Source organism: Oryctolagus cuniculus, chromosome 21, assembly GCF_051225735.1.
Source record: "Oryctolagus cuniculus isolate XC-2025 breed Fujian yellow rabbit chromosome 21, ASM5122573v1, whole genome shotgun sequence".
In the NCBI taxonomy this organism is placed as follows: domain Eukaryota; kingdom Metazoa; phylum Chordata; class Mammalia; order Lagomorpha; family Leporidae; genus Oryctolagus; species Oryctolagus cuniculus.
This window is the reverse complement of record NC_142887.1, coordinates 29,689,061-29,708,849: the sequence shown is the minus strand read 5'-3', so window position 1 is coordinate 29,708,849 and position 19,789 is coordinate 29,689,061. Positions and strand designations below refer to the sequence as shown.

General features: G+C 51.1%; 1 protein-coding gene and 1 pseudogene across 12 annotated transcripts in view; one reads left to right on the top strand and one right to left on the bottom strand.

The window, feature by feature from the left end:
* The window catches only part of LOC108178662 (Ig lambda chain C region-like), a 362,049-nt gene that overhangs the window by 70,050 nt on the left and 272,210 nt on the right, over positions 1–19,789 (bottom strand). For 2 of the 12 annotated variants that reach the window (XM_089323446.1, XM_089323444.1), the window contains exons 1-2: positions 4,881–4,975; positions 4,441–4,738 (exon numbers count right to left, since the gene is read on the bottom strand). The exons of the other annotated variants lie outside the window; for them this stretch is intronic. In XM_089323446.1, the coding sequence (XP_089179572.1) occupies positions 4,441–4,738; positions 4,881–4,926 (344 nt within the window). In that variant the 5' untranslated portion in view covers positions 4,927–4,975. Of the gene's footprint in view, positions 1–4,440; positions 4,739–4,880; positions 4,976–19,789 lie in introns of those variants that run through there. 12 annotated transcript variants of the gene reach the window in all.
* On the top strand, positions 2,217–2,303 carry LOC127484779 (U2 spliceosomal RNA; annotated as a pseudogene).

Sequence of the window (19,789 nt, the reverse complement as noted above, 5' to 3'; positions counted from 1 at the left end):
GGTGGTCGTGTTCCCCGAGTTGGAGCCAGAGAAGTGGTCAGGGACCCCTGAGGGCCGGTTGCTATCCCTGTAGATGAGCAGCACAGGGGCCAGTCCTGGCTTCTGCTGGTACCAGCTCACAGCATAACTTCCAATGCTATCTCCCCCACAGGTGATCCTGGCCGTCTGTCCCAGGGACACTGACACTGATGGCAGCTGTGTCAGCTCATAGGAGGCCATGGAACCTGCAAGAGAGGGAAGAGAGGGGCTGAGCAGAGGATGGACCCATTCCAGAGTGTTGTCTCTGAATCTGTCTTGGGCTGTGCTTCTGGATCAGGGCAGGGACAAGGTTAGGGGCTGTGTGGTTGAGCCTGGCAGCAGGGCCAGGGTGGCCGCACCTGTGCAGAGAGTGAGGAGGGGGAGCAGGAGAGGGGTCCAGGCCATGGTGGAGTCGCCCAGCGCTGCCTCCAGAGCTCACAGCACAGCTGGCTGCCCCAGGCCTCTCTTATTCCCTCTCAGGCCAGTGGGGCAAGGATGGTAGTGTTTATGCAAATACCCTCCCCCTGGACTCTGCACAGAGCAGAGCTCAGTGTCTGCTCCTGTGCAGGCAAAACAGGGCATAAGGAGAAAGGAGGGACCTGGAGCTTCCTCTGATCTGCCTCTCTGCTCAGGATATTCTCCTTGACCTCGGAGGCCCCTGACCTCAGCTAGGTGCACTTCTGACCATGGACCACAGCCTCCCACCACCCCCAGCCTTACTGTGTCATGGGCCCACCTCAGCAGGCTGTGTCTCTTTCATCAGCCTGGCCATGGGCTGGGCTGGGTGCTTCTGAGAGGTCACGGTCAGCCCCTTACTCAGCAGCAGGTGCACCCTGGTCCCCAGTGCACTTCTGCCCCACTGCACTTTCCATTGCCTTTCTCTAGGATTTAGATTTATTTCACATAAGATAATATGCTTCTTAAACATCCACATGCTTTTTTAATAAATATTCTATGTATTTAATATTTAAAAGATTTTATTTTATTTATTAATTCTTTTCATTTATTTGAAAGACAGAGTTACAGAGAGAGGAGGGAAAGAGAGAGAGAGGTCTTACACCTACTGGTTTACTCACCAGATGGCCCCAATGGCCGGAGCTGTGCAGAACCAAAGGTAGGAGCTAGGAGCTTCTTCCGGGTCTCCTACGTGGGTGCAAGGGCCCAGGGACTTGGGCCATCTTCTACTGCTATCCCAGGCCATAGCAGAGAGCTGGTTCAGAAGAGAAGCAGCCAGGACTAGAACCAGCACCCATATCAGATGCCAGTGCTTCAGGCCTTTGATTTACCCTGCTGTGACACAGCACCAGCCTAATTTTTAAAAGATTTTAATCATTTTCATTTTATTTGAGAGGGAGACAGACAAGATAATCTTCCATCCACCAGTTCAATCCAAAAATGCACACAAAAGCCAGTGCTGGGCCAGTCTGTAGCCACGTGCTGGGTCCCCAGCTTGAGTGGCAGGGACTCAACTCCTTGAGCCAGCACCTGTGGGCTCCCCGGGTGCACCTCAGCAGGAAGCTGGAATGAGGAGTGGAATCTGCACCACAACCAGGCAGTCAGACGTGGGATTCTTGTGTCCCGAGTGGCATCCTAACCACAGCGCCAAATGCCTGCCCCAACTGCTTGTCCTTGTGGACTCATCACAGCCTCTGTCTCACTTCCCATGAGGGGTTTGCTCCCTTCACCCTCATCCCATAACAGACGTGTGTGTTGTGTGATTTTGGTTTTTCTCAGGAATCTTTAAGATTAATAATTTTTAATAGTGAGAAATCCAGTCCTGGCTGGGAGACCCATTGCAGGCTCCAAGGCCGTGGTGAGATCTCAGGGTCATGGTCGCTGCCCAGTGCTGTGCTCTGTGTGGGGCAACTGCTTTGCAGTGCAGGCTGAGGCTGTGGGGTCCTCACCTGGTGCTGTGTGTGTCCTGGGTTTCCCAGAGCCCGTATTTTCACTTGTGTGTGTGTAGACCCTCATACCTCTCCAGGATCAATTTCTGCTTGTATCTGCCCCTGGTGTGTCCCAGGGCTTGCTCTCTGCTGCCCCCCACAGGGCTCTGCAGGCTGCTGCAGCAGGGGGCCTGGGCTGGGCGGGGCTGCTCTCTGCATGGCTATTGTTCTCAGAGCTGCTGCCTCCAAGAACTCTGTGTTTATGGCTTTCACTGCATTTGTATCACCTGTTTTCATTATAAAATTCTTGTTCCTATCGATTCTCAGCCTTTTGGCTAAGAAAAAGTATAGTATCTGTTCTTATCAGTTTAAATTCTTATTCTATCCACTTTCCCACCTCTCCCATCAAGCGATTCTGAAAGCACCACTTAAATTGCATGAAGTGGCCCTGTAGCTCACTGTTTTCTATTCCTGCTTTGTAGATATTGTGAGTTTCATTCTGCTTGCTGGTCCCGCTGTGTCTTCAAAGTCGTGCCTCTTTAACTTTTCCGACTCTGATCCATCAGTTTGCATAGACTGTACCTTGTCCCAGGCTCTCCAGGGTCCTTGCCAGAAATTCTGTCTAGTTCAGTGTTGTCTCTTCCACGTCTCCGTGTATCGGAGGAATCAACTCTCCCCCAGCATCACCGGGGCTGCAGGTGCGAGCACTGATTTCCTGTCCAGGTCCAGTATGATGCAGTCTGCACATTTTGGGGCCACATGGTGTGGATCATCTTTTCTGCTTTGCTGTGGCTAGAGTTTGCTGCTGTTTTGCAGTGGTTTTGATGAGTATCTGCAGTTTGGACTTGCCCTCTTTGGGCCCATGGTGTTTTTCTATTTGTCCCCATGTTTCTTTCAGTCATTGTTGGTTCAGTAGAGTTGCTTGGACAGGTTGGTCCCCCTGGGCTCTTGCCCTTGACTGCAGGGTACGCAAAGAGATTTGAGTCTGTGTCTGAGCTTCCCCAGTACTGAGCAGACTCCTCTGACTGGTGACCCTGATGCCTTCTGTGAGACTGTCACCACTCCGAGTGTAGGAACAGGGGCAGTTAGCCCTGTTTATGTGTGTGGTTGCGTGTGTATGTGTGCTTGCATATGTGTGTGAGTTTACGTGTGTGTCTTTGCTAGCCTGAGTTTGCATGTGTGTGTTTGTTTCCACGTGTGTTCCTGATTCTTTGCATGTGTGTTTGCATATGTGTTGATTACATCACATGTGTTCCCATTTATGTTTAAGTGTTTGCATATGTCTGCATGTGTGTGTTTCCATATGTCTCTGTGTCTGTGTTTGCATTTGCGTGTTTGCATGTGTGTCTGTTTGCATATGTGTATTTGCTTTTGTGTGTTCCTGTGTGTGTATATCTAGGTATGTGTATTTGCCTATGTGTGTGTATTTCTGCATATATATGTTTCATTGTGTGGGTGTCTGCCTGTTTGTTCTGTTCTGTGTCTGTTTGTATGTGCACACATTTACATTTCTGTTTGTGTGTTTCCACGTGTTAATGTTGCTGGTGTGTTTGCGCATGTGTGTGAGTGTTGGCATGTCTGTTTACCTGTATGTGATTGTTTGCTTGTGTGGGTCCCCAGCACAGTTGCTCCCAGATATCTTCGGGGTTGTTTCTCAGCCTCAGGGTTTATTTCCCACCTTCCCTGCTCATCAGTCAGTGAGAAGGGCACAGGTCCAGAGGCGTGTCTCTGCCTAACCACTCCCTCCCCCATTTCCCTTCCCTTCCTTCTATACAGCTTGCACTTTGAATGTCCCAGGAATAAAACTCTAAGGGAGGACTGCATGCAGATGGCCATTGGGATGTATTCTCTGGGGGGAAGTGTGGGAGGACACTGGGCCCCTGCACGTGCTGGACTGGAGGCTGCAGCTGGGAGGTCCTTCCTCGTCACCTGCCCCTAAGACAGGGAATTGGCTCTATGGTCTCAGGCAGGTCCTGCACCTGAGCCAACTCTGAGTGGAGCTTGGCCTTGCTGGGGGGTGCTCGGCAGCCCAGGTCAGTCGCAGGTGTGGGCAGTGCTGTAGCTCCCAGGGACTCCAGCAGCAGGGTGGGAAGGGCAGCTCTGCAGAGCAGGTCTCCAGCGCCCCCTGCCAGGAACTTCTCTATAAACCCAGGGGCCATGGGAGCTGGGGATGACCTGGGCAACTTGGGCATCTTCCAGGAACCCTGAGAGTGAGTGGAGGCCCTGGGCTGGGAGCAGACCCCACACACATGGAGACCCAGGCCCCAGAGCCAGCAATGGGTGTCTCCTCTGTGTGTCCTTCCACTCAGGGCCTCTTTCCCCAATTTCTACCCAGACCACAGCAGCACAGCCTGGTGCTGTCACCCCAGACCCTAGGCCTGACCCAGCCTCTGCAGAGCCTGCCTGGGGTCTGAGACCTGGGCCAGCAGGGCCTGACCTGCTCGTGGCTTTGCCCCCATCCTCCTGGGGCTGCAGGGAGAGTGTGCCCCAAATGGTGATGGTTTGTGTCTCACTTCCCCATCTGCCTGGGTCACTGTGAGCTCCAGCACTGCTGTCCCACAGCTGGCAGTAATAGTCAGCCTCGTCCCCGGCCTGGGCCCCACTGATGGTCAGGGTGGCCATGTCCCCTGAGTTAGAGCCAGAGAAGCGGTCAGGGATCCCTGAGGGCCGCTCATCATCATTATAGATGAGCAGCCCAGGGGCCAGGCCCGGCTTCTGCTGGTACCAGTGCACTGCTTTACTTCCAATGCTGTCTCCCCCACAGGTGATCCTGGCTGTCTGTCCCAAGGACACTGACACTGATGGCAGCTGTGTCAGCTCATAGGAGGCCACACAGCCTGCAAGAGAGAGAAAGAGTGGGGATTTGAAGACCAGGGATCCAATCCCAAAGAGTTGCTCTGAGGCTGAAGTCAGGTTTGCAGCAGGTACAGGCCAGGTCCCTTGGATTGGAAGCTGGGGGCAGGGCCAGGGTGGCCGCACCTGTGCAGAGAGTGAGGAGGGGGAGCAGGAGAGGGGTCCAGGCCATGGTGAGTCGCCCAGCGCTGCCTCCAGAGCTCACAGCACAGCTGGGCTCCCCAGGCCTCTCTTATTCCCTCTCAGGCCTGTGGGGCTGGGGGTGGTGGCGTTTATGCAAATTCCTCTGTCTCCTACAGGACAGGCAGGGACCCACACACTTGAGTCATCACCTGCTGCTCCCAGATGTGCCCCACGAGTGCAGTAGCAGAAAGCTGGGATCAGAAGCGATATCGGCACTCGACTCAGCCTATCAGATATGGATTGCCTGTGGCCCAGGTGGCATCCTAACCACTGCCCCAAATTCCTGCCCCACTGCTTCTGTGGTCTTCTCATGGCTTCTAGTCTCATTTCCTCATGGGGTTTGCCCCCTTCTGTGACTGCACCCCCATTAATGTTAGACCAGCGACGGATGCTGGGAATTTGTGATGGTTTCCTCTCAGGAACATTTAATTTAATTTTCACATTTTAAATATTTATTTATTTGAAAAGCAGAGTTATGAAAAGAAGAATAAGAGAGGTGAGAGACAGAGTCTTCTGTTAGCTGGTTTAACCCCAAATGCCCAGAATTGCTGGTGCTGGGCCAGGCCAAAGCAAGGAACCTGGAGCTCCGCCTGGGTCTCCCACATTGGTGGATGGGGTCCAAGCAGCCAGGCCATCTTCCACTGCTTCCCCAGGTGCACAGGCAGGGAGCTGGATCCGAAGTGGAGCAGCCAGGCCTGGAACTGGCATCCCCATGGCGTGCTGTGTTGCAGATGGTGGCTCAGCCTGCTGCACCACAGCTCCATCCCCATTCTCTCGGGGACTTTACATTAAACATTTCCAAAGGTGAGAGACCTAGTCCTGACAGGGAAACCAGCTGCAGGCATTGTACCCTCTGTGTGAACATCAAGGTCATGGTCTTTGCCCGGGGCAGAGCTCTGAAGGGTAGGAGGTCAGGGGTCCCTAAGGGAGGGTTCTGTCACTGCAGCCAGGCCAGTTGTATGGTCAGAGCGGTGGCCAGAGGCAGGGAGAGTCTCCCTCCCTCTGCAGAGTCCCCTACAGGAGCTGTGGGTGCTGTACCCAGGGACCAGCTCCACCTGTCCTCTCCCCAACCTGAGATTGCATCTGGGCTCAAGGACTGAACGCTGATACAAATGAGCTGCAGGGAAGGAGAGGCAAGGAGAGGAGGGTCAGGGCAGCTCTGAGAGTGTCCAGGCAGAGATATCAGCCCCAGGACCCCTGTTGGCCAGTGAGCTTCATGGCCCTGGGAGTGGGCAACAGGCTGAGGCCCTGCCCTGGGGGGAAAGAGCCAGGCCCCGGGAGCCCTGGTGTCCCGCCCCGTGCTCCCTCCTGGTGCCCCAGACAAGGAGTGGGATCCCTGTGAGCCTCACCCAGCTGGACCTGCCCACACTGTGCCCAGGGACCAGGTCCTTCAGTGCTTTTCTCAGGTGTGGTCCTCGCTGAGCCTGTCCTGGGCTGGCCCTGTGTGAGCCTGACCTCAGAACAGGGTCCTTGCATGCCCTGGGGATGGGACGGATGTTGCTGACCTCCACTCACAATCCTGACCTTGGACACCTGTTGCTCTCTGGGGACTGGCCTCCTTCTCAGGCTCCCCCTGGGCAGCCCCCTGCCTGGCTGGGGCTTCTGCCTGCAGCTCTGCTGCCCCCTGCTGGTGGAGGAGATTCTCAGCCAGGGCTTTTCTGCACCCAGGTTCCCAGCAAAGCCCCTGTCTCCTGAGAGGGGAGGACAGGGAGTCCAGCCTCCTTCTGTAGCAGCTGTGCCCCTGCCAGCCCAGCCCAGCCCAGCCCAGAGAGGTGGCATCCGTGTGTGCAGGGCTCAGAGCAGGTGCAGTGTCCATCAGTGCTTCCTGGGGTGCTGCGCCCTCCCCAGGGCTGTGTCTGTGTGAGAACAAATGAGACCCAACTGCGACCTTAGCTTTCTGCTCTGAGACTCAGGAGGGCCGCTGTGGGAGACCCTATGGGGGCCAGGCTCCTGTGTGCTCAGGCCCCAGACTGAGGCTCCCCCCACCCCAATGGGGCAGCATTGCTGTCTGGAACTGTGTGGCCCTAGTCTCCACCATGCACTGATGTCATTATTGCCAATGTCACTGTCCCTGTCTTGTTGCTTCCCCCACACCTCTCAGCGTTTTGGGTGTGAGGACTTCTGCACTGGCCAAGCCCACCCCTTGGTGGGACTGGGCGTCTCCTGCTCCCTATGACTCAGGGACCCCATGCTTCCTACAGGACACAGCCTCTTGGCTGAACACCTGACGCTGGATGCCCCAGAGGCCAGGAGTGCCCATGTCTGCAGCTCTCTCAGCAGTCCTCAGAATTCCAGCTTCAGCCACTAAAACCCTTCCAGTGCCGTCATAAACTTGATCATTTTTTAAAAGTTTGTTTATTTGAAAGCCAGAGTGATATAGAAAGAGAGGCAGATATTTCTGAGATATTCAGCCTTCTGGTTCCTTCCCCAGATGCCTGCATCAGCCAGGACAAGGGCAGGCTGAGGCCAGGACCCAGGCCTCCTCCCTGCCCTGACTCTGTCCCAACAGTGTGGTGGCATCACCAGGCTGTCACCAGCCATGAGAGTCTTCCTGTTCTGGAGGAACCACCTGCCACTCATGCCCGCCCTCCCATTCCTCATCCTCAAGCCCCCTGGATAAACACTGTGCTTCCTGCTCCTCTCCTGAGAGCATGTAGTCTTTCAACATCAACCTCCCTGTGGGGAGCAACTGGGAGCAACTCGGACTAGACTAAGTTACTGGAATTAAGACTTATTCTGTGCATCTGCTCTCCCACAATATGGCGCTGGGAGAGGAGAAAACAGCTTTTACACAGCTGTCTCCAGTTCAACCAATAAACAGCAGGACCTGCTCCTGATTGGAGGAGAGCAGCGTACTCGGCGTTGTGGGTAGCAGAGTTGGGATTGGTGGAAGAGGACTATAAAGGAGGAGAGAGACAACATGCACCAGGAACATCTATCTGAAAGAACACCTGTGCAGCCCCCGAGAGAGCCGGCCGGCGGTGTGCCGCTCCCCTGCGGAAGTGGGGAAAGTGGCAGGGGGCCCGCCCCTCCACGGAGGTGGAGGGACGGTAGCCAACCCGGGAAGAACCAGCAGCAAAGCCGGGGAGGGCCGAGCAGACAAAAGAACAGCGCAGGGTCCTGTGTTGTTCCTCCACGAAGAGGGGGAGCGACATAATGGTGCCGTGACTCGGATATGAAGCCTAGGCAGGGTTTAGTGTCGTTCCTCCATGAAGAGGGGGAGCGACATATTGGTGCTGTGACTCAGATATGAAGCCTAGGCAGGGTTTAGTGTCGTTCCTCCATGAAGAGGGGGAGCGACACCTCCCCTTACTCCTCTTTGTTTGTGATTGGGAGTTAAGTGTCTGTTTATTCTGTGCTCTGGCCCTGGGCACGTGTGCGATGAGTTTTGTCCTTGTGATGTGTGTGGGATATGACACTAGGGTCCCCAGCCTGGGTAACCCCCTGTGATTGGTTGAATTCATTGCACCCTGGACTTCTCCATGTCCCTCTGTGCCCCAGGGCTGGAAGAAGAGACAGAGTTCTTCTCCACCAACCTCATCACATGGTGATTTGCCAGACTCAAACCTCCTCCTCCTCCTCCTCCTCCTCCTCCTCCTCCCCCCTCATCTTCAAAGTCACTGCCACAGAGCTGAAGGAGACGTGTAAGTGCCTGACTTTCCATCCATTGAAATGAGTGGCTGGGCCATCAGTAGGTCCTGTGGTAGAAGCAGGTGTCTGCAGATCCCATCAGGTCATGGTCCCGTTTGCAGGGTCTGTGACCCAGGGGGAGCTGTCAGTCAGAGGGAAGTGGGTGCAGGTGTGCAGGATGCACCTGTGAGCTCTTCTGTCTTCCTTTCAGGGAGGAGGGGCATGGGCAGTGAGCACCCCCGTGGAGTGGGTGTCAGTGGACATCTCCATTCCATCCCTTGGCCTCCTTACTCTCCCTTCTTTATCATCACATGGTCCTTGAGGGTGTGGGCCACCTGCACATCGGAACACCCAGGTGTCTGTCACATCATGGTCATGGAGCCGATGCCACATGGGGCAGGCACTGTGGAATGGTCGGGAGAGAGTCCTGCACTCAGGGAGTGGAGAATCAAACACAGGTGCCTGGTCCTCCCCTAATCAGCAGCGGGGAGGTTGGTAGTTTCCTGCATTCTAGGCAGGCCCCTCAGCATAAAGGATGGGTTGGTACCGGCACCCCCACCACCAAGGAGGCTTTGACCCTCATGGACTCCATGGAGTCTGCAGTTGTGTGGGTCACACGTGGGGAAGTTGCCACAAATCAAACATCAGGAGCAGGGAAGGGCTGTGTCACGTGTGTGGCAGTGGTGTCAGCTCCCTGCTGTTTGGGCCCTGAGATCCTGCAGCCTTAACAGAATAGAAGCATTTGTGATGGGAGCAGAAATGGTGTGTTTATGGTGGACCCCGTATAGGAACCTCCAGGCAAATTCAAGGAGTTGGTACCAAGGCCAAGTCATTTTCCATGGAATCCATGCACTTTGAGAAAAGCTTGGTTCTGGTCCACGCTCACACCTGCTTCTCCTGCAGAGCCGATGCCCCTGGCCTCAGACAGGCAGAGCAGGGCCTGGACTGCAGTGAGGAGATGCCAGGGTTGACCATGAACTCTTTCTCCAGGAAACCAGGTTTTCCATAAATCCAAACTGCTTCTTCTGCTGCTGGGGCTGTGGTGAGAACCCATCTGAGTAAGCTGAGACAGAGGTCAAGGTTATTGCTCAGAGGGTGGTGAGAGGGAGAGGCAGGCCTGAGCCGGGAGGTTCTTGTTCCTTGGCCCCATCTGTCTGTGCCACTGTGAGTCACTGATAGCTGCTGCCACTGCCATCGCTTGTAGCACAGCAGTAGTCAGCCTCGTCCCCGGCCTGGGCCCCGCCGATGGTCAGGGTGGCCGTGTTCCCTGAGCTGGAGCCAGAGAAGCGGTCAGGGACCCCTGAGGGCCGACTGGTATCCCTGTAGATGAGCAGCACAGGGGCCTGGCCTAGCTTCTGCTGGTACCAGGAAGCATAACTTCTGCTCAGTGTATCTGCAGTGCATGTGAGGGAGACCGTCTGTCCCAAGTTCACCTGCACTGAGGCTGGCTGAGTCAGCACGAAGGAGAGGAAGGGGGAGATGGGCTCTAGGATCACAGGCCTTCCAGAGAGTTCCGTGTAATCCTGGGCTGGTCAACTCCACGGATTTTTGGTCCCACAGGCTGCCCCTCCCATCCTTCTCAGCCTCAGTAGCCATGGGCTGGGCTAGGGGATGGAGCCTTAGAAGCAATGAGCAGGGGCAGCCCCTTGGACTCCCAGATGTCCACAGGCACTGAGATGTGGTGTCTCCACCCCTTCCCTCCCCAGGCAGCAGATTCTAGAGTGCTGTGCCCCCCAACCCCACAGTAGGACTCTGCTGAGCTCAGAGTGAGGCCAGGCAGGTATCAGAGTCCTGGGCTGGGCAGGGTGGAGGCCCTGGGACAGCATCTGTGCAGTGAGTGAAGAGGCCCAGGAGGACAAGGGTGCAGGCCATGGCAGAGGCGCCCCTGAGCTGCTTTCTTGAGGCTCAGGCTGGGCTGGGCTCCTCCCAGGCCTTTCTTATCCCCTGGCTGCTGAGAGCAGCCCCAAATGCAAATCAGCTGGGCTTTGGGCTGCTGCCTAGGAGCCTGTGGTTTCCTGAGCAGGGCTCAGCCCCGGTGCAGAGAGAACGGCCCTGTGGACCCTGACCAAGCCCTGCGCACTCCTTCCCCTGCTGTTGCCTGGTCTAGGCCGACATTGTACCCCAGACTACGTCCTGGCCTTGCTCCTGGGCTGCCTGGCAGAGCTCAGAGGGGATCAGTCTGCCTCTCCTGACCCCAGTGTCGCTCCCCATCTTCGTGGAGGAACGACACAGGACCCTGCGCTGTTCTTTTGTCTGCTCGGCCCTCCCCGGGTTTGCTGCTGGTTCTTCCCAGGTTGGCTACCGACCCTTCCACCTCCGTGGAAGGGCGGTTCCCCCTGCCAGCTTCCCCACTTCCGCGGGGGAGCGGCACACCGCCGGCCGGCTCTCTCGGGGGCTGCACAGGTGTTCCCTCAGGTGTTCCCGGTGCATGTTGTCTCTCTCCTCCTTTATAGTCCTCTTCCACCAATCCCAACTCTGCTACCCACAACGCCGAGTACGCTGCTCTCCTCCAATCAGGAGTAAGTCCTACAGTTTATTGGTTGAACTGGAGGCAGCTGCGTAGAAGTTGTTTACTCCTCTCCCAGCGCCATATTGTGGGAAAGCAGATGCATAGAATAAGTCTTAATTCCAGTAACTTAGTCTAGTCCGAGTTGCTCCCAGTTGCTCCCCACACCCAGTCTGCGGGAGACCCTCAGAGGTATAGACTCAGGCAAGTCACTGCCCCACAACAAGCTACCTGGTTTGTAGGGTCTAAAGGAAACCAACCCCTCCATGGCCAAGGTCACATTGTGTGTTTAAAGGTCCCAACATGTGCCATGTCTCCTGGGCCCAGCAGGTGAAATGTTGTGTGCCTTGGTATCCCAGCATGCCCAAGAGGCAGAAGTGGATTGGGAGATTGAGAAATATTTGATAGTCATAAATTTTTGGCTCAGTTGGTATGGAGAACAGGTGGCATGGGAAATGTGTGTATTTGTACTGATCCTAAAATTGCACGATCTTTACAAGAGGGAGACCTGCGTTGTAGAATGTCAAGGATGATGCTGTTGAACAACGACTCCTTTTCCTCAAGGACGCAGGTCCTGGTCCCTGAGCTTCCCTGCAGGCTGGGATCCCCCAGGTGCCCAAGGCAAGCCCTGCCCAGGTGGCTGTGCCTGCTAAGTCTTTGCTGCCCCCTGGTGGCTCCACATAGGATGAGGGAGGCTCAGCAGCGTCTCAGGTCCAGGTGCTGCTCAGGTCTGATTCCTGATTAATCACCTGCTTGACCCCTGCTTAGTGTGGCCCCTACCTGCTTAGGGCCCAGGCACTGTGGGAATCCAATGACCTGTGAAGATCTGAACATGCCCTTTGGAGAACGAGCAGATAGGATCCGTCCGTCACTGGGCTGTGGAGTCCAGGGAGATGGGATCAGGACTTCTTAGCACCATGAGGCTGGGTCTAGCTTTTGCTCTTCCTGTCTGCACACACAGGGCCCACTGGGGGTTAGCAGCTGCTACAGCCAAGACAGACACTGGAGAACATTCAGCCAACAAACCATGATTCAGATCCACTCTGCAAGGGTGATTTCCATGCTAGGGATCCCGTGTGCACTTGACACAGCCCCTGCCTTCTCAAGTTTTTAACCAGGTGAGTGGCCCAGGTTGTGTGCAAACAATTGGTTTGCACACACTCACCAGTCTCCACCCCCTTCTGTCTGTGCATTTTTTTGGCATATTTATTTGAAAGCCTGGAACATGCTTTCTGAGTCAGATGTGGCCAGAATAGACTCTGGGAATGTCAGGATTACTATTCTGCTAAGCTTCTCAGAGAACTTTTCACGAGAGAAGGAAGAGAAACCAGACAGGATTATTGCCTCTCCTTTATTTTGATTTTCAGATGTGAAAGATGCAGCCCCAGCAGCGCATGTGTGATGAGATTCCACAGGTGCAGCAGAGGTAAGAACCCACCCTGCAGGCATGAAAACATAGCATACATGCGTAAAGGAGCATGTGTGTGAGGGTCCTGGAGATGGCGCCCTCCTAAGAGTGGACATTGTGGAGGGCTCACATCGAAGGTCCACTGATAAACACTAATACAAAAGACACAGAGATGAAAGCAAGAAGATATGCATTCTCCAACAAGTACCAGGAAAATAACCATGGCCCAGTGAGATGGTCAAGTGGCACAGGACACCTGTAATCAGGTCTCAGTAGAAGAGACATAGGGAGAAGTGAGCCAATGCTGCAGTGGCTTCAGTAAACTCAGTGCGCAGGATCAGACACTCAGTGAGTGTCAGACGTGAGCGCGACACAGCCACGTGCATCCTGGGGTCCCCAGAGCTGTTGCTGAGAGGAAGGCCTTGTAGATCTCTGTGACGCCTCGGGACCACCAGGCAGAGAGAGCACTGCCAGCCACAGACGTGCACTCCCCGTGATTGTTAAACAGTAGTTATTCATTATTTGAAAGGCAGAATTTTTTTTAACTTTATACAATGTTTATAGCAGCTTTATTACTAAAAGCAAAAATCTTAAGACAACCAAGATACCCTTCAACAGAAATCCATGGGGCCTCGTTTTGAACGAATTTATTAGATTCTTGTATGCTTTAATAACATGCGAGATGCTATAGGATCACGTCAAAACAAAAAAATGAGCAAAGGAAACAGGTGAATTGATGCTAAGTATAAGCTAAATCAACTCCAGCACTTTGCCAGGAGCCTCGCTTTTTTTTTCAGGCTCTTTTTTTTTTTCATTTTCTTGTGTATATACTTTGTTTTTTTAACTTTTATTTAATAAATATAAATTTTAAAAGTACAACTTTTGGATTATAGTGGCTTTCCCCTCCCATAATCTCCCTCCCACCAGCAACCATCCCAACTCCCACTCCCTCTCCCATCCCATTCTTCATCAATTCATTTTTAGTTATCTTTCTGTACAGAAGATCAACTTGGTATATACTAAGTAAAGATTTCAACAGTTTGAACCCACACAGATACGCAAAGTATAAAGTACTGTTTGAGTAGTAGTTTTACCGTTTATTCACATACTACAACACATTAAGGACAGAGGTCCTACATGGGGAGCAAGTGTACAGTGACTCCAGTTGTTGATTTAACAATTGACACTCTTATTTATGACGTCAGTAATCACCTAAGTCTCTTGTCATGAGCGCCAAGGCTATGGAAGCCTCTTGAGTTTGCCAACTCCGACCTTATTTAGACAAGGCCATAATCAAAGTGGAAGTTATCTCCTCCCTTCAGAGAAAGGTACCTCCTTCTTTGATGGCCCATTCTTACCCCTGGGATCTCACTCACAGAGATCTTTCATCTAGGTTATTATTTTTCACCAGAGTGTCTTGGCTTTTCATCCCTGAGAAACTCTCATTGGCTTTTTAGCCAGATCCGAATGCCTTAAGGGCTGATTCTGAGGCCAGAGTCCTGTTTTGGGCATCTGCCATTCTATGAGACTGCTGTGTGGCCTACTTCCCATGTTGGATCGTTCTCTCCTTTTTAATTCTATCAGTTATTATTAGCAGACACTAGTCTTGTTTATGTGATCCCTTTGATACTTAATCCTATCATTATGATCAATTATGAGCTGAAACGGATCACATTGACTAGTAATATGGCATTGGTACATGCCACCTTGATGGGATTGATTTGGAATCCCCTGGCAAGTTTCTAGCTCTACCATTAGGGGTAACTCCAAGTGAGCATGTGCCAAACTATACATCCTCCCTCTCCTATTCCCACTCATATATAACAGAGATCACTTTTCAGATAAATTTAAACACCTAAGAATAATTGTTTGTTAAAGAGTTCAACCAATGGTATTAAGTAGAACAAAAAAATACTAAAAGGAATAACGTAGTAAGTTGTTCCTTGACAGTCAGGACAAGGGCTGATCAAGTTATTGTTTATCATAGTGTCTGTTTCACTTCTACAAGTTTCCTTTTAGGTGCTCAGTTAGTTTTCACAGATCAGGGAGAACATATGATATTTGTACCTTTGGGACTGGCTTATTTCACTCAGCATGATGTTTTCCAGGTTCTTCCATTTTGTTGCAAATGACCAGATTTCACTTTTTTTTTTTACTGCTGTATAGTGTTCTATAGTGTACATTTCCCATAATTTCTTTATCCAGCCTACTGTTGATGGGCATTTAGGTTGATTCCATGTCTTAGCTATTGTGAATTGAGCTGCAAAAAAAACATTGAGGGGCAGACAACTCTTTTATTTGTCAATTTAATTTACCTTGGGTAAATTCCAAAGAGTGGAATGGCTGGGTCATGTGCTACGGCTATATTCAGGTTTCTGAGGAATCTCCAAAGTGACTTCCATAGTGGCTTTACCAGCATGCCTTCCCACCAACAGTGGATTAGTGTGCCTTTTCCCCACATCCTCGCCAGCATCTGTTGTTTGTTGATTTCTGTATGAAAGTCATTCTAACTGGGGTGAGGTGAAACCTCATTGTGGTTTTGATTTGCATTTCCCTGATGGTTAGTGATCCTGAACATTTTTTCATGTGTTCATTGGCCATTTGGATTTCCTCTTTTGAAAAATGTCTATTGAGGTCCTTAGCCCATCTCTTAAGTGGATTATTTGTTTTGTTGTAGTGGAGTTTCTTGATCTCTTTGTAGATTCTGCTTACTAATCCTTTATCAGTTGCATAGTTTGCAAATATTTTCTCCCATTCTGTCAGTTGCCTTTTCACTTTCCTGATTTTTTTTTTTTTTTGCAGTCCAGAAACTTCTCAATTTGATGTAATCCCAATTGTTAATTCTGGCTTTGACTACCTTCCTCTGGGGTCTTTTCCAAGAAGTCTTTGCCTGTGTCTATATCTTGCAGGGTTTCTCCAATATTCTCTAATAATTTGATGGTGTTGGGTTGTAGGCTTAGATCTTTAATCCATGTTGAGTGAATTTTTGTGTAAGGTGTAAGCTAGGGGTCTTGCTTCATGCTTCTGCATGTGGAAATCCAGTTTTCCCAGCACCATTTGTTGAATAGACTGTCCTTGCTCCAGGAATTGGTTTTAGATCCTTGATCAAATATAAGTTGGCTGTAGATGTTTGGGTTGATTTCTGGTGTTTCTATTCTGTTCCATTAGTCTCTCCATCTGTTTCTGTACCAGTACTATGCTGTTTTGATTATAACTGCCCTGTAGTAAGTCTTGAAATCTTTGTTTTTGTTATACAATATTGCTTTAGCTATTCGAGGTCTCCTGTGTCTCCATATGAATTTCAGCATCATTTTTTCCAGATCTGAGAAGAATGTCTTTGATATTTTGATTGGTATCACATTGAATCTATAAATAGCTTTTGGAAGAATGGACATTTTGATGATGTTGATTCTTCCGATCCACGAGCATGGAAGATTTTTCCATTTTTGGTATTCTCTCCTATTTCTTTCTTTAAGATTTTGTAATTCTCATCGTAGAGATCTTTGACATCCTTGGTTAAGTTTATTCCAAGGTATTTGATTGTTTTTGTAGCTATTGTGAATGGGATTGATCTTAGCAGTTCTTTCTCAGCCATGGCATTGCCTGTGTATACAAAGGCTGTTGATTTTTGTGCATTGATTTTGTATCCTGCTATTTTGCCAAACTCTTCTGTGAATTCTAATAGTCTCTTAGTAGAGTTCTTTGGGTCCCCTAAATAAAGAATCATATCATCTGCAAAGAGGGATAGTTTGACTTCTTCCTTCCCAATTTTTATCCCTTTAATTTCTTTTTCTTGCCTAATGACTCTGGCTAAAACTTCCAGTACTATATTGAATAGCCATGGTGAGAGTGGGCATCCCTGTCTGGTACCAGATCTCAGTGGAAATGCTTCCAACTTTTCCCCATTCAATAGGATGCTGGCTGTGGGTTTTTCATAAATTGTCTTGATTATGTTGAGGAATATTCCTTCTACACCCAATTTGCTTAGAGTTTTCATAATGAAAGGATGTTGTATTTTATCGAATGGTTTCTCTGAATCTATTGAGATAATCATACGGTTTTTTCTTCAGCAGTTTGTTAATGTGGTGTATCACATTGATTTGCGAGTGTTGAAACATCCCTGCATACCAGGGATAAATCCCACTTGGTCTAGTTAGATGAGCTTTCTGATGTGTTGTTGGATTCTGTTGGCTAGAATTTTATTGAGGATTTTTGGATCTATGTTCATCAGGGAAATTGGTCTTTAATTCTCTTTCAATGCTGCATCTTTTTCAGGTTTAGGAATTAAGGTGATGCTGGCTTCATAGAAAGAATTTGGGAGGAGTCCCTCTCTTTCAATTGTTTTAAATAGTTTGAGAAGAATTGGAGTTAGTTCTTCTTTAAATGTCTGGTAGAATTCAGCAGTGAATCCATCCAGTCCTGGGCTTTTCTTTGTTTGGAGGGCCTTTATTACTGATTCATTTTCTATTTGTTTATGGGTCTGTTTAGGTTTTCTATGTCTTCCTGGTTCAATTTAGGTAAGTTGCATGTGTCCAGGAATCTATCCATTTCTGATAGATTTCCCAGTTTGCTGGCATACATCTCTTTGTGGTAATTTCTGATGACTCATTTTGTTTCTGTGGTGTCTGTTGTTAATTCCCTTTTTCATCTCTGATTTTATTGATTTGGGTCTTCTCTCTCCTTTTTTTAGTTAGTTTGGCCAATGGTGTGTCAATTTTGTTTATTTTTTCAAAAAACCAGCTCTTTGTTTTGCTGATCTTTTGTAATGGTTTTTTTTATTCATTTCTGTTGATTTCTTCTCTAATTTTAATTATTTCTCTTCTGCTACTAGTTTTGGATTTGGTTTGCTATATTTTTTCTAGATCCTTGAGATGCATTGATAGCTCATTTATTTGGTAGCTGAAAGGCAGAATTACAAACAGAACAACAGTGAGCAGGAGAGCAAGAGAGAGAGAGAGTGATCTTCCTTCTGCTGGTTCACTCCCCACATGGCCACAAAAGCCAAGCCTGGCCTGATTCAAAGCGAGGTTCCAGGAGATTCTTCCAGGTCTCCCACGTGGGAACACAGACCCAAGTACTTGTGCCATCTTCCTCTGTTTTCCCAGGTGCTGTAGCGTTGAGCCAGATCAGAAGTGGAGTAGCTGGGAATGGAACTGGTGCTCATGTGTGATGCTGGCATTGCAAACGATGGCTTCTATCTGCTACACCAAAGCACGAGCTCCTCCCTGGAGATCTGATCTGAGCGTTTGTCTCTTTTGCTTCCCTGATGCTCAAATGCAAGACGCAGCCTCAGAGCCAGGTCTCACGCTTGCTCCATGGTGTGGGATCCTGTTCACGCAGCACAGGTGATGTCTTCATTCACCACCTTTGAGTCTGCAGGGAAAATGCACCAAGTGTGTGAATGTAGTTTGCATTGAGAGTTTGTGAGCAGGCAGCTGAGTGTGCTATTCCTCAGCCTCACTAGGGAAGTACAGAACCTTGCAAAGTGCACAGTACAGGCAGGCACACCGGAAAAAGTAAACAAAATGCACAATATTGGGACCAACAGACCAGCGGCAACTGCTCTGAGCTGAGAAAGCCCAATCTCAGGTCTGCAGTAAGGACACCTGAGAGCCCTGTGGAATTCCCAATGGGGCCTGAATGGGGCAGTGCTGGGCCAGGGGCAGGCTGAGGTCAGCAGCGTTGCTGCTGCAGAAGAGGGGGTCCCCACAACCCCTTCCTTCCATGACCCCGGGCACCTGCCAGTGCCCTCACAGCCTGGGGAGGGCAGAGCACGGCCACCTGCTCAGGGTCCAATGAGACAAACAGGAAGACCACACTCAGTGACCATGAAAGAGTATCTGGAGACCATGTGGAGAGAAGCTAGAGCAGAATTGGAGGTCAAGGTCAGGGTGCCTGCAGCCCCTCTGCACACAGGGGAGGGGAGGGAAGCATCGTAGAGCAGGGAGGGAGCTGTGGGCTCAGGGCAGGTTTTGCCTCACTTCCCTATGCACTTGCACCACTGTGGAGAGTGTAAGTATTCGTGTATGAGCTGCAGAAATAGTCAGCCTCGTCCTCAGGCTGCAGCCCCGAGATGGTCAGGGAGGCCGTGGTGCCAAACCTGCAGCCAGAAACTCCTGCTTCCTTCCTTCTCCTTGGAGAAGTCAGATCTCTCACCAAGGACAGGGTGAACCACAGCAATGAGCTTCCCCAAATCCAGGTCAATGCTGCCCCCTGGTGGACACTCATGGAGGGTCCCAAAGCTCAGGGAGGGCAGCGGAGTGGAGAGGATGGAAACCCCTGCTCTGCTCCCTCCCCTGCTCTCTGCAGGAGCTCCCAGCTCAGAACAGGTGCGCAGGTCCCTTTTCTTCCTCTCAGGGTATCTTCTCTCATCTCAGGATTCCTCCAGGATAAGAGGTTCCTCTGCCTCCCCAGGTGCACAGTCTGCCCTGAGGACCGTGGTGCTCAATGCAAGCTAGTATTGCGTAGATTGTGCTCCTTAGGGGAATCTGGTCTCAGGGCTGGGGCAGAGGTAGAAGAGGAGTGAGACTTTGTGATGTGGGACAGCTGTGTGAGACACGTGTGGATGGAGGAAACTACAGCGTTAGTGCTGGGCCTGCTTCTTCTCAAACTCAGAGATGAGGTCATACGCCTGAGGCTTGGGGTACAGCTGTGAACCCAGGAGTGAGGGAATCACAGGGAGGATTTCCACATCCACCACTGCTCTCCTGAGTGGATCAGCTTCATCCTCAACTCCTGCATTTTCTGGTTCAGTCCTTTCTATCTGTGTGTTGTGTCTCGGGTCACAGGTCTCTGTGCTGGTCTCCTCTCTGTGTCCACACCCGTAGATCACAGCTGATGTTGTAGACATGGTGGACGAAGTCAGGGCCACCCTGCTGGTGTGAACGGAACACAGTGGAGTCCCAGCAAGTGAGTAGAGGAGGCAAAGAGGCCACTGAGACAGTGGGGACGAAGCCGTCCTACAGGGCAGCTGCACACCCACCTCCCTCCATGGCTGTGTGGACCAGCCGGTCCCTGCCTGGCTCATTCTCTGCAGAGGGTAAAGCAAAGACCTCTGTGGACGAGGCGTCCAGGCAGAGCTGGTGCTGTGGGCGTCACGAAGAGGGGCTTCTGGGCACAAGAACACTGAGTTCATGACCCGTCCCTCCAGGGGTCATCCCCATCCAGACCTGGCCCTGATGATGGGGCAGTGAGCATCTTGTCCTCCTGGGAGGAGAAGTCTGGGTGTGCACAAGGCTCCTGTCTCTGCTCTGCTGCCCCTGGATCTCTTGTCTCCAACTTGAGATTCATTGTTGCACTATTATGTCC